Source organism: Scophthalmus maximus, chromosome 4 (genome assembly GCF_022379125.1).
Source record: "Scophthalmus maximus strain ysfricsl-2021 chromosome 4, ASM2237912v1, whole genome shotgun sequence".
NCBI lineage: Eukaryota > Metazoa > Chordata > Actinopteri > Pleuronectiformes > Scophthalmidae > Scophthalmus > Scophthalmus maximus.
The window spans coordinates 23312411-23327500 of record NC_061518.1 but is presented as its reverse complement, the minus strand read 5'-3'; the positions used below and the strand labels follow the sequence as shown (position 1 = coordinate 23327500).

At 42.5% G+C, this 15090-nt stretch overlaps 1 protein-coding gene and 1 long non-coding RNA gene across 4 annotated transcripts in view; one reads left to right on the top strand and one right to left on the bottom strand.

Annotated features, from left to right (window-relative positions):
* Positions 1-1132, top strand: part of LOC118302949 — a 35348-nt gene extending 34216 nt beyond the window's left edge. Inside the window, exon 3 of the long non-coding RNA XR_004790672.2 lies at positions 1-1132. This exon is cut by the window's left edge and continues 938 nt beyond it. This is a non-coding gene — a long non-coding RNA (uncharacterized LOC118302949).
* Positions 1133-11841: 10709 nt separating this feature from the next.
* The window catches only part of phkb (phosphorylase kinase, beta), a 94779-nt gene continuing 91530 nt past the window's right edge, over positions 11842-15090 (bottom strand). For all 3 annotated transcript variants that reach the window (XM_035629506.2, XM_035629505.2, XM_035629504.2), the window contains 2 exons: positions 14786-14926; positions 11842-13597 (listed from right to left, as the gene is read on the bottom strand). In XM_035629506.2, the coding sequence (XP_035485399.1) occupies positions 13460-13597; positions 14786-14926 (279 nt within the window). In that variant the 3' untranslated portion in view covers positions 11842-13459. The remainder of the gene's footprint in view (positions 13598-14785; positions 14927-15090) is intronic.

The window sequence follows — 15090 nt, the reverse complement described above, 5'->3', positions numbered from 1 at the left end:
GCCGCTCTTTTTGAGGTTCGCCTGCGGCTTCCATATCTAGTGGCACAGATCCTGCAGCAAAACCGCCGTTCAGAGGGCACAGAGAGAGAAGGAGCAGTGTCCTCATTTAAAAATCTATCTGAAAGAAAGATAGGCTTGTGCACTGCGCTCATAGAAACGCTGGATTTACTTATGGTCCCTAAAGTCTTAAAAAAGAAAGTGGAGCGGGAGCCAGAGCCTTCAGCTATGGAGCTCCTCTACTGTGGAGTCATCTCCCAGTTTCAGTCACGGAGGCACTCACACTTTTGGATGAAGCTTATAGTCGGAGCTGGCTCAGGTCTGCCCCCGGTGAGCTTCCCTTCCCTCCTCTCCCATGTTGCTGACTCCTTCTCCTGAGTCCTTGTGCTCGGTCAGTGTTGTACATGTATTTTTGTTGATATGCTATGTTACATGGGACATCTATTGCACTTCTGTCCATCCAGGGAGAGGGATCCCTCACTTCATTTCGTATAGTTTTTCCTCACACTAGTCGAGGTTTAGAGACAGAGGATGTCACACCTACGGACTGTTAAGTTTTATGAGACAAATTGTGATGTGTGAATCTGGGTAGGATCTAGGATTGAGCCTTTATTCTTTCTATGCATTCAAATGAAACCAAATTTCTAATTAGCACAAGTGGATGGTAAAGAAGCAGGATTTCATTCGACACTATCTTGTGTTTTATTCAAAAGCTGCACAGCATTGGCAGTGCTGTACAGTCATCCACACTAAGTGTAAACGTGGTCATTTGATCAGTTATTCATTCGTCGCTTTTAGGCCACCCTTGTTGGCAACCAGCGGTTTGTGTTTAATGAAGCTGTTATTAGAGCACACATGGCCGCTCGGCTTTTAATACACACTAAAGAACCAATTAGCAGCAGAATATTCTCAGGGTGAACAGGAACGGGGAATTAAAAATGTACCTCAGATGTTCAGGCAGCAAGAGATGCAAATGTGGCTCATTGTCTCATCACCTTGTATTGACTGCAGAGGGAGATGAGGGTTTATTAGTCATCTCTCATACATTTATTGAAATAAATCATTAAGTTTGGGTTCACTGTTGAGTCAGTTTGCTGACAAGATTAAGAAAATATGTAATTTAAGTTTGTAATTAAAAATGATATATAAATGAAAGATTTTGCAAAGTTTGACATTTTTTGGTGTATCATGAGATTTAAAATACCAACAGGTCACAATGATAACATGACAATTTAGACATTCAAAGTATTTTTGTAAAACAAGGAGGCCTTGACTCTGGGTAGACAAAAGCAGGCTCATTTTTAGAGAGTGATTGTCCATTTTCTGACAGAAACAACAAATGTCAGACACTGAGCTCAAAGACTGAGGCTAAAGCTGTTATGTCCAGACAAAATATTGCGAGGGTTAAACAATTTACCTATTTGCCAAGTGACTATCTTGAGTGTTAACTATTTCAACTTTTTAATCACATCGCGTGCAGCATGTTGTGAGGTCCAAATCCAATGGATCAGTCTGTCCATGGTTCTAAACAGAATGCAGATCTGGCCTCCACACACAAGCCAGACCCCTCCTCCTTCAACACACTCCGTCCAGAGCAGAGCAACTGTAGTCCTCCCCCATAACCCACTGCTCGCCATTCATGCATCCACAATAAAAGGCACCCACTTCGGCGTTTTGTCGAACTTATTAAACATCTCTCTCCCTGTTTCTTCCTGACATTTGCTTTGCCCGTCACTGTCTTTAAGTGCGAAGCGCAGCCTGCGTGGTGCCCAGGCGGTGAGCAGAGGGGCAAACAGGTGGGAGCTTATTGGCGTTGCAGTGCTGAGATCTCAGAACCACATCTGTGTCTGAGGTCACTCGGCTGGCACTTCAGCGATTCAGTCAACAAGAGCAAATTCAATTCACTCAGCAAAAGGCAGAGGACTGATGGAATAATGCGCAAGATGTAAATAAATCCTCCTTCAATCAAACAATGTGCTGAACGATGGGACACTGTGGTAAAGGCAGTTGGCAGTGAGTACAAATTAGATGGATTCTGATGGTAGTTGTGGCCCACAGCCAGTTTAGACCATGAGAAACGCTTCTTTTTTTTGCTAATTATTAATTATATACAAATGATAACCACACACACACACCTCTCAACACATAAGACTTTTTTAATCTTCATCTTTCAGATTTTAACCCTTGATAAAATAGAGATAAAAATGAAAAACCATCGGAACGATTCACATTCGAATGGCTTCAAACATTTTTTTAAATGTTTGCTCAATTCTTTAAAAGGAAGTTACAACACGTTGTGGTTTTGTGTTTTCACATATTGCTGCAAGATTTTCTACAGAAGTCTTAATTCCATAATGATTATGAATTTAACTGATCTTTCCATCTGCGTTCCACACCAACTTTTTGAATTGTGCACAGCTGCACATAGTCTTAGTCCAAAACCTATCATCATCATCATCATGAATGTTATTTATGCAAAAATATTTATTTAGCACAAAAGAGGAACTGTTCATTCTTCTCACACCTATCAGTCCCATTGCCAGTACTACAGTGTGATAATTGTAGAGCATATATAGTTTGCCGCAGGAGTTCTTCATTTTGAGAAGAATTGTTGAGTTCAGTTGAGTCACAGAATGTTTGTGAGACCTTTTGTGTGAGAAATTTGCAATGGCATAATATGCAGTGCGATTGTGTGTGTTAAATACAAATGAAAACTTTTCAAACGAACAAAGACAAATTCTGCGATAATGAAAACCGATGTTTCCAAGCGATTGCGTGTGGTTGGACATGATGTTTAGTTTTTGCAGTCACAGGTGAGGTCAAATGTTTTATAACATGCTTATACACTGGCATAGAAGAGAAACATCAGTCGTATTCACATGAACTTTGATCAGCCTCACCACTGATAATATTTTACAGGGTTAGAGCATTTTTGATTCATATATTTTCCGTCTACATCTATTTTAAGTGTATGTCTTTGTAATTGTTATTTGTTTTATTACAATCATACAATATGATTCAATACTAAGAACAATGAGCTAGTCTGGGAAGTGTGTCTGTTCCATTTATTGCTGTCTATCCCCATCTTGTGGTCTGTTTTGGTACTGCTAAAACATGACCAAATCTAAGCAGTGTTCATTTTCATTTGTTTAACGCTGTACTGACCTCTCAGATGTTCTGTTGACCTCCAGGGGCAGTGTCAGAGGTCAGGTCAGCTGCTGAACAGACGCACAACACATGAAAGATTAGTTTACATCATAGATGTCAGGCATTCGGCATCCAGAGGGATTTATACTGAGGGGAAAAACATTTCAAATCCAGGATCACTGAAGGTCACAGATTGAACCTGTGTGATCAATGAATGTTCGTGCATGAGGGTGTTTTCAGTGTTACAAATAACACATATACAGTATGTGTATATAAAGTAATATTCATGAGGGGCCCTGAATAGTATAGCATTTTATTATAAAGCATCTGGATTTGACTTTGGTATTCTATTTTTGTGCTCGCTGTCCCTTTTCTCATTTTTCACAGCTTGACTCAACTTCCCCACAGAGATCAGCAAAATGTTGTCACATCTCATCTTAACCAGAAAATATGTATACGGTCCCAGAGGGAGCCAGTCAGGGCGGCAGAAAGACAGACCGTCAGATCCAGACAAATGGCCTGAAATGTCAGGCGGAGATAAAAGGTGACGCGAAGAAGTGAAGGTAAGAGAGTTATAATCAGCTGATGTGTTGGTTGGTAAAGCAACAACATGACACCCAGCAGATGTGACGCCGTTGGAAGCAGCCTGTCACCCTCCTGGTGGGCATTGTGGAAGACAGATAGCTCGGCAGACAGCCCGTCCTGCCCCAGGGCGACGCTGATTTATAGGGTAGACTTACTGCACGGTCAGGGTGACGGGGGGGGGGGGGGGGGGGGGGGTCCCATGTTTTCAGCAGCACTTGCAACAGTGTGCACACTGAACAGGACTCTGCCTGCAGGGCACTCCAGGCTCTACAGCAAAACATATATATCTGTTTTAAAACTCTTTGGATCTTGTTCAGAAATGTAATCATTATCCTCATTGTGGTTTATTTGCTGCCAGTAATATCACATGGTGAGTATTTCCTTTTTCACTTTAACAGTTTCTTTCTAAGCAAGGTTTCTTGCGGAAATAGGCCCATATGTGATTTCTTACATCTTTTGATAAAAGAACAAACATAATGAATTAAAGATTTGCTCTTGCTTTGGCAATGGCTTGGACTTTGACCCAATGCAGCCACACTGCTTTTTCCTGTAAAGGCATATTATATTAGGAACACTGTGTTTGACCACATGGGTCAGAGGGGAAAGGGGAAAGTTAATCTGCCCCTTTTTGCGAATAGAAGGAGGCAGTGGTTTAATACAACACAAAGAGAAATGCAAATGTCTCCTGTATATACAACATTGTGTACTGTGTGTGTGTGTGTGTGTGTGTGTGTTGTGTGTGTGTGTGTGTATTAATTTAACTCCACAACAATAAAACCAGCAAGTGGCTTTAATGACGCCGACACAGAAACCGTCGGCACGGTCAGACCCGGTTGCTTTAAAAAGAGAAAAATCTAAGAAACCATCAAACAACAGTTGGCTTATAGTCCTAGACCGACTGATCTCCAACACATTTGAAGTCGAGAAAAAGTCAAAAAGCATCTTGATCTGATACCCATTCAGGTTTTCTTCTTTGATAAATTCATCAAAATCGAATGAGTGAAGTATGAAAAATCCCGCACGGCTGCAGGTTTGAATAGAGTTCACAGACGGGGACTTATGAGCTGATATTGACTGCTGAGAGTTTGGCTCGTCTTGTTTTAATGGTGTTGACCATCACTGCCAAAAGGCCCTTGGACTAAATACTGAACCCTTAACTCCTGCAGGGGCACAGATTTTCCAGAAGATGGGAATTGTACTCCTAACTCGAATTCGTGTCTATTCAGAGGAACATAGAGAAGGTTGGTCAGTGAGGTAATCGTCGAGCAAAGCGCTGCACATGAACATAGGAATTGAGCATTACAGGAAGCGGCTGTGGAAGTTTTCCTCCTCCAAGTCTCATGGTTTCTTTTTCTCCTCTTCATAATAAAATTGACTGGATGGTTTCCTTCTGTTATCCACATCCTCGGTGATTCAGAGTGAGGCAGGCTGGGTTTGTTTTTTTCCAGGCTTCTGTCTGGCTTGAATTCACCATCGTCCTACACGCCACTTTCCTCTTCGCCACCCTCCCGCTGTGAGTTTCCATCCGACAGTGTCAGGTGCTGTGTTGCCTCCCCCGGCCTCCTTGCACATTTCCCATCGTCCTACTGCTGCTCCTGAGAAACACCCAGCGCAGGGGGGAGGTCGTGTGTCCTTCACGTCCTCCCTCCTCTTTCTTCACTAATTTCTTTCTCCTAATCTTTCAAATGACCCAATCACCCTGCAATCACCTCTTTGTCGTACTGCATGTCTGCCATCGTTTACATTTCCCTTTATGTTCATCTCTTCTTCAATGTCCCTCCTCCTGTCTTCCCCCGTCAATGTGCAGAAGGCATTAACCCTCACTTAGGTCCAGCCGTGGACAGGAGAGGAGAGGATCACATTTCCTTGTCAGACACTTGTCTGGGAAGTGTCCAGACTGAAAGGTGTTGCTGGTATGTCCATATTAGTCTCACCTACAGCTGCCTCCTTCCAGACACACACAGACATCGAGACGGGGAGTGTGTGAATCTGTCCACCGTGTCGTTAATCTCAACCACACTCCCCTTTACATCCAGCGATCATTAATGCGCACACACATACGCACGGTTGAATCTGACATTATAGTGTACGATGTTTCCAGGCACCATTCCCTCTATTTTGGTGTAATGATAATAATCCTGAATCCCCACACATTTGTTGTTTTTTGAAGTGTATTTTGGTTGTGTAATCGGCAGCTCTAAGGTGACCTGGCTTATGAATTATTAATAATCTAAAATAAAAGTAAGTTCACTTTCAATACACAATTCAAAGTAACAAAAACACAGACGTATCTGTTATCCTGCAGGATTGGTCTTAAGTATTTCAAGATTTTAATCCTATATATATACACACACATACACACACACACACACACACACATAAACTAAAGCACAATTTGACCTGCACATAGACAATGTGTTGTGGTCATTTATCCGACTTTAGCCTACATTAGACTAGCCTCCAGATTAAAGAACAAAAAATTGGATTCCTTGCCATGAAATTTGGTACCAACTCAGGTGTTCCACAGAGGATCAACTGCAATGACTCATGTCCTCTGATTTTTTAAAGCCCAAGTGTGTGATTTTTGTACTTTTCTGGCGGCATCTGGTGGTAAAGTTGCAAACCGCAACTGACTGAGCACCCGACAGGGGACAATTCATGGTGGCGCACCGCTAATTCCATTTCCGGTGTCAACACGAATGCGCGTATTCTGGACAGTTTTCTACAACCATATTTAGTGCTGCGTTCCATTTTACCTCGGAACTCGGAACCCGGAAGTCGCGTCGGTGATTTTTTCCCGGCCTCCCGAGTCGCAGTGGAACCGGAACGCAGCACAACACGACGTAGCAAACATGGCGACTTACGCGGAGGTTGAATCCCCCCTTATGTTACTACATTTAATACTCATTCAAAGTTGGCGAAAAAACATCAGTGCTGCTTGCGGTTGATAATACATATATGAACAAAATTATGGACAATATATTCAATTTCTGTGAATACATTCTTCTAAATATTGCACACTGGAGCTTTAACCCCGCACCACTATCCAATCACGAATGTGTCGTTTGTACAGCCTTCGCTGTAGCTTGGGTACGCTAACTTTAGCATGCTAACACCCTCAACTAAGATGGTGAACATTGTAAACATTAACATATATGTTTGCTTGTGCAAAATAGCTAACTGCCTGTGTTCACAATGCACAGCTTTGTGGTCACAACTTTAGCTGAATGAACTGTACAACAAAAAACGGAGTCAGCTTCCTTGTAGCCTACCTGGCGAAGGAAGCTGATTTGCAGAGCCGGATCACTTTTCCTTTTCGAAAGTTGAATTCAAACTTTTTCATTCATCCGTCAAGAAGTTGGACGACTGGAGGGGCGAAGCGGGTTGGGTAGACGCGACAGCTCCTCAAATTCCATGGATTACGATAGTATACACAAAAGAGGAAAGGAACAGATTCTCAGAGGACATTGTGACACGTCGCCGTATGAGAAACGCCCAGGTGCAAATGATGGAGTCAATCGGCGAGACCCTGGGACGGAGCGGCCGTCGTTAGCGTCGTCAGGAACACCTGCTGGGCCTCTGCCCCTGCAACCGGCCTGTGGCCAACCCACACGTTCAAACGCCACAGAGGAAGTACACCAGAGCCATTCCCACCCGCGGCTGCTCGAAAGTCCTCTCAAACATCTTCCGTTTGTGCCGTGAACGCGTCTCAGAAGCTTCTCCCCCCCCCCCCCCACACACACACACACACACTCACACTCACACTCGCGGTTCATTAATCCATCGCCATAGCAATTTAATCGCCCAGGCAAAGTACAGCGACTCGTCTTCACTTGTTGGCACGTGTTCGGAACATCTACAGCAGGACTGGTGTGTTGTCGAGTGAGCAGCTCATTGTGACAGTTGGGCCTAAAAATAACCGCGGAAAAACATCCAAAGTGCCCTTTTTTGTGGAAGGAAATGAAATGTATTAGACTGAGCAGTTATTTGTGGGATGTCGTTTCAGTTATTATTATGGCAAATGTGAAGGACCCACTTGAGCGATTCTTAATTTGCTCAGCCTCTTCCTCGGAAAAGGGTGACAAGCTTGGAAGTGGCACTCCTTTTTAATTGGGCGATGGATTTGTGCCCAAATGTGCAGGAAAGAATGTTTGTTGTCTGCTTCCAAAGAGAGTTTCCTCACACGCCTGCTACACATACAGTATAGTTCTTCATGTACATATGGGCTTCTCGTTTTATGTGAGGACAAAACGAGACGGTAGTATAGGTAGAGGTCACTGGTCAGGGTTGGGGTAGGTTTGGGGTTATGTAGTAGATGAAAAGACTGGTTAGGCTGTAGGTGTTTAGGTTAGAATAAGAGGAAACACATAACAGGGAAACAGGCCTCACTTCGCCCCTAATCTACTCCCAAGCATTGGGCTCTAACACACACCATTACTCTTCTGTCGTTCAGCATCTGCTAAAGAAAAATTACAAAAGCACAGTCTTTAATTTCATGGCACACCTCATATTTTCTCCCATCATATTTGCATCACATCTGTTCCGTCAATGCCTCGGCAATGATTCTAAAGCGACATTGCTGAGTGGAACGATCAGCTCTCCCATGCACATATTTCGAGCCGATTTAACGGTACTGGGGTCTTGAACCTCTTACCTCAAAGGGAACTACTGACATTGTTGCACATTGGTACTGCCATGATTAAAGACAGGGGGAAATATGGCTTACCGAGGTCTGTGTGTGTTTGTCTGTGTGTGTGTGTGTGTGCATGTGCCTGGGCTTGAGGCCGAAATGTTGATGGATGTGTGTCACCTTGGCTCTCTCGTGATGACACACACACACACACACATGAGTTATGGGGCCCACGGCAGTGCCAGTGTGTCAAGAGTTTCCAGGGGGGGACCACAATGCTATCTGCTGTCCCACTGTCCCTCAGAGGACAATCTGCTCTCCAAATTGCACGTGTTAAAACAATGTCATCTTCAGCTGCTGCGGTGACTGCGGTCGGTCGCTTCGTCGTCAATCAATTAAGAGTAATTTTGAATTGCAGTAGCCCAATGAAGGAGTTCAAAGGTCAAGGCTAAGCTAACCCTCTATTATTCTAGTGACAGCAGGATGATCATGAGCCTACTAAAGAGGCTGGTGGGATGGTTAAATAGCTTTGGATCCCTGTCCCGAATCCTTGCTGATGTGAGATATAATTGTCCGTGTATTTCCATAATTTCATAAATGTCCTTCAATGAAAATGTTCCACATTATTCCCATATTTTTTTCTGTGTGGCCATTAGAAAAAAACTACAGAAAACATCGACAACATTAACACTGGCAGGTGTGTGTGTGTGTCTGAATCATCAGGATTGTGATTTGGTGGCGTCGTTTTAATTACCTTTCACGGCATCGTGCCGTGTAACACTTGAGCCTGCCATCGTGATTGGATTGATGATTTCCATCTTCACCGTCTTCATTTTGCATTCTGGCATGTTGACTGAGGTTAAAAAAAAAGTACAGTGGTTTTTCAAGTATTGGGGAAAACCAAAAAGACCCTAATGATGGTTCCAGATGAAGAGAGAAGGTGTCATCAAAGACATGACAATCCCGAGTGGGACATATATCTGCCAAATTTCATGGCAACTGATCCAACAGTTGTACAGACATTTCACTCAAAACCAAGGAGGATTCATCCTGTGGCTGTGGGGAAAAAAATCATGGCCATCCAGCGAACAGAGATATTTCAGCCTGATCTACGGCCACACCACCAGCGAGGCTCAAATGTAACCAAGGAGACAAAAAGGTTTTCAGAAAGGCCACTGACCACCAAGTATTTTTCTTTTGACTGATGTGTACATGACATACGGACGACGGCCACATGTGAACCGGCCGCGTTAATTCCCCCAGATGTTGGCTGCCTGCAGACTAAACACATTATAATGTTTTTATCTGCAGTCTGGCAGCCGCTTAAATCTCAAAAACGCAGATAACACCGAGGCAGGAGACGGCGGATGTCCTGCCGCATTGTAGCAGGAGGTGTGATAGAGACGCAGACTTTCTCTCCCTCGGCCGTAAGCACAGCTGACATGAGAGAAATCTGTACACGGTTCAACGATCAGCCTTCTCTCAGAGCGTTATCTGTGATTCTTTTCTGCATAGCATTTATCTCCAAGGAGCGCCTGAAGTCCCGAAATGCGTTATTTTTTTAATCTGTGCTCAAGATAATTTCTTTTTATCTGCGTGTTGACAACGTGCTCCCAGAGACGTGAATGATTGTGGTTGCACTGCCGTGGCCCGTATGACAACACGTGTGTCAGCGAAAGAAAAAGGGTGGTAAGATGGACACATATAACAAGTGATTTGACCACATTTGCAGTTCATTTATTTGTCACCGTATTAATTCCATCCAGCTGACTGAACACGCTTTAGACTCAAGGAGTAACTCGTCAGCCTATCCCCAACAAAACTCCCAATTCAGTACGTGTTTCTAATTTCATTTGATCTAATCTCCTTAATGACTTTTGTGACTCAATTTCTAATGTATTTATTGACTATCATTTATTAAATTTAATATTTTCCTCAGTCACGTAATGACATATAGCGTTAGGCCACCAAGGCCTGAGTGATCTTTGTGCTGCTCACTCTTGGCTACTAATATCTCCCTTGCTCCCCTCCAATCAGCAGCCAGCTCCTACATCCCCTTACCTCCGGTCATCTTTCACCTTGGTGCGGCCAAGGTGAAAGATGACCTGTTTTTCTGAGGCAATGTGTGTTGATTATAGTAGCACAGAGAAATTTCTGTTATTTTCTGGGAGGATTGATCCATTGGTCACTATCTGTGTTTTTTAATTATTTTTTTTTATCAATTTATCCAGGCCAAATATCTGTTTTGATAACTAATTCTAAAATTGCAATAGTAAATTGTAAGGAGATTCATTAAAAACCAAATACTGTACTGAATAATGGAGCCTGGGTATTCTGGTTCTATACAAATAGATCATGGATTTGAATCTACCTCCTTTGTTTAATATCTTCATGACATATTCAGATGTATTATTTGAAAATGAAACGTCTCAGAAGCTGAGGCAGTATCAATTCCATTTCTTGATCTCTGCTGCGTCCTAGTGGACTGATAAGGCATAAACTCTTAACATGTCAGGATGAAAGTCTTCAGCAATGTCAGGTGACTTATAAAGGGGTAATTCTGGACTAAGTATCTCCGACTATTAATTCTAACTCAAACCCCACCTAGCCCCGTCTCAGGCACGTTGATGAAAGGGACTCGCAATTGATAGATTTGAAATGATCACAAATCGTAAGCAGCAGAGGTGTTTCATGGGTCACGCTCCCAAAATGTATGATTCCACTCTTCCCATTGGTTCCATAGGACATCCCTGATGACATCAGCGGATAACATAAGATGACATAACATGCAATGATTTTCACAGAACAATCAGTACTCCCCATGACTAATACCGGACTGATATGCGTAAAAATTAGAGATCCCATTGAAGAATCCATAATGTGTGACGGCAAATGTCTTAATTCTAACATGACATGAAAACACAAAAAGATCGAAAAAGAAAGCTAAATAAATAAATGTAAGAAAAACGTAAACCCTATTTGAAAATGCCTAACTTTTAACGTTGACGGGAAGGATTTGTCCTGAGTGAGAGATTTATTCGACAAGACAGGGAAGATCTCCTTTCAGCAGCGTGCAAGTGGATCTGCATATATTGAGTGTGATGCGGAGCTCGTTTATCTTCTCCTCTGGCTCTCGCCCACCTCTCCCTGACAGTCAGTCAGGGTTGCAGGCGGCGCACACTGAAGCTCAGTGGTGAGATGCAGATTGATACGGGTTTCTGGCTACATAAGTGGGTGTAACTAGTGGGATCTGATACGAATGCCAAACATCCCCCTCAGGGCTGCGGCAGTCACGCTCCTTTTTCTTTTCTGCTGCAGTCTAAGCCAAAGAACAAGAGATCTCTGCTTTATGTGAAGTAATTATATGTCCATATTTGATAATCGCATAACTGCAGAGTGGAAGGGGATGATCCAGTGCGCTCTGTACTTATTTACACAGTCACAAATGCAGTTTCTGAATCTGATAGTAAAAGTGTCACTTGTTTGTAGTTTCCACGATGACTTTATTCTAGAATTTCTGAGTTAAAAATACTGTCTTTTGAATGAAAACGGTATACAGCACACACACGGACGCGCGCACGCACACAGGGTTAGGCAGGTTCATCACAGTGATGATATTCAGAAAGGCACGCCTTAAAATAGTGAGCCTTTCATCATTTCTACATAAGGTTGACAGCAGTATTTTCGGTTGCCCATATTCAACAAAACAGCAACATTTTCTAAAGGGTCCTTCTGTCCCCCGACTTCAGGCGAGCAGTAGTCATTGTCATGCAGGGCCCTATTGTGCAAAACGGGCCTCTCGGAAACCCTATTTTGTAGCCTGTGACATTCAGAGAAACCATCACAATGGTTATACGCCAAACAGTACCTATTGTCATGCAGCAGACTGTGCATGCATCGAAGGGAGAAGACCTCTCCCTCTAAGAGAAACTCAACACAGTACAGCAAACACCCAAGGCTGACGTTGTATGTATTGTGATATTAGATATATATTGTATAACTCACTCCACTATAACAGCGCTCTAATGCCAAAGACCTGCAGATAGTTTTGACTGAGGTTTACAAGGTCAAGCTGCATTTTGACGAAGATCCACACATTTATTATTAGAAATCTGGAATTAATGGCAAAAATTAATTCCCGCTTTCTGTTTCATATTATAAGATTCACCTGCTAAAGGGAGTCGATTTGAGAACCACATCTCTCATGATACGATGCGTTTCTGACTGATTCACGTATGCATATTAAATTGCTATGTTCCATCTAGATTATTGCTGGTGAGGTATAATGACAGACAGAATACTGAACAAGTAAAACTGACATTTTTACAGAAATAGTTCCACATTTTGGGAAATATCCTGCTTCACGTTATTACAAAGAGTTAGATGAGAATATCTGATACCTGTCATATGAGTATGCTGCTAGTTTCACATCCTTTAGAGCCAGGCTAGCTGTTTCCGCCCAGTTTCAATTTTAATCCAAAATCAGCAATGTGCTTTTTCCTTCAAATAAGCTTTTTATTTGCTGTTTTTAAGTAAATTACTTATCATTTGGGAAAGTGTAAGATAACAGTAGTCAGCTGGCTAACTGTCATTCTGACAACGCCACATATCATTGTTAGTAACACCATTAAAACCTTAATTTGTCGGGGGACTGAACTTTGTAAGTTGTAGGCGTTACTGAGATAAACATAACTGGTTGATGTGCAGTATAATAAAATTTGGGACAAAGTGCCGACATGCTAATCGATGGCATCCAAATAAAGGGCAGGACGTGGCCTTTACTCAAGATCAATCTTAATTCAAATATCCAATATGGTCGGAATGCAGAACTCTGACAAAACTAAGATATGTAGTAAAATAAAACAAATAAGACTTTTAAGCACGACTCATGGATGTATTTTCATGCCTGTCACAATTTACCAACACGCCAATCTACTCCGGTTGAAGCCTCTGCTCAAAGCCCATGTTGCCGTTGAAGCAAAAGTCGAGGAAAACTGTAGCTCGCAGGAGTGGGTAAAGAGAGGTAATCTTATGAATGCGTGTGGTGGACACTCTGTGCTCCATGCTGCACGGGGAGGGGGGAATCAAAGCGTTGTAAATCTAACTAACAGAGCACGGCTCATCCTTGCAGGGCTTGACATCCCCTTGCAGCAACTGGATCATAACAGCCTTGGTCAGATAGCTGGACGTGCCCCTCTTTCCCACCGGAGGTGTGTTGTAGAATGACTCCATAGTATCCTGGGACAAAGATAACAGAGGCAAAGATGAAGGAACGGCTCGCAAAGGTCCCGTGTCTGCAAGAATTCTAATTTGCATATTAGCAGTAAATGATTCAAAGTCTGAAGGTGTGGATACATTGTATACATAAGAAAGTAGAATTACTGCATCAGGGTTGTGCTCCTCCGCCAACCAGTCAAAATGCTGTGTCTTCCCAGACTCATGCACTGTATGTATTGAACACTTTGAAAGAATTTAGGGATTTATAAACAATTGGTTTGTCTTGACTTTGTTAAAATGTGTTGTTCTTGTCTCGCAGTTTATTCTACAGTATAAATGTGTACGTTCACAGAGAGAAACAGAAAACAGAGTCAAATTCGTTACGCCTGGTCAATAAAGCCGATTCCAATAGAACACAACGTTGAAGCCATGACAGGAGACAATGCTTCAAGTATGGATGCTGCTGCAAAGAAGCTGTAAATTATAAAAGAGGCTGCACACACACATCTTCGACCCGGCAGCACAGAGGAGCTACAGTATACAAACACCACAGTTTCTAGGTGAGTGCTCACCAATTCAGTTTCTGACAATTGTGAATGGTCATAATCTGCCCTTTCTGTTGCTGAGTTACAGCGTTTAATAATGGCCAGGAAAGTGTTTTTCAGAACATTATGATGTCAGAGTAAAGTTGACATTGTATATAACATATCATCAACTCATCGTTTTCTCCAATAAGACATTTTTTGTGATATTTTTTGTTGTTGTCATAATCAACATATGAATTTTGCTATGGCCCATTAAACACGTACTAATCGGTTCTGCTTCGAGTCCAATCAAACGTTTGGGCACATTTGAATAAATTCCCTCAAGGCCTTCCTGAGATATTGCCATCATGAGAATCGGCGTAAACATAATACCTGCTGTCGTCGGCGCAGAGACATGAAAACATCCTGGAAGGATTACATCTCACAAATCTAATAAGGCTCTGCTGAATTGGAAAATGGCTGCCCGAGCCGTTTAAACACCATATAATTAATCTTCCTCGAAACCAACTTAAGTTATTAGTTTTTCTTGCCGGAACGGAAGCTCGGTTCAGTTTGGTAGCACATTAATTTAGAAAGCTGGAGGGATAATTTTGTCGCAGACGTGTATAATGGAGAAATATGTCAGAATAGGAATTAATTTGACAGCCTGGAGGAAAACGTCTACCTGCTTCTCGATGCCTTCGAAGCTGCTGCGATCCCTCTGGAAATCACTGAACGCGTCCTTCACCAGACTGTCCAGATCCACCTTGTCGCTGAACTCCAGCTCCGGGTTTCTCTCCAGCAGGATAGACACCACCATCAGCAGCTACTCAGACAGTGGAGAAAAGACAAGGCTTGTCAGACACACAAATAAATGAATAAATAATTAACAAATAGAGTAGACTTAACTTTTTCTTAAGTCTACATCTGCCGTGTTGATTCAAATCCATACACATTTAATATGATTTAGGCTATCTTCGTTTACTTTGA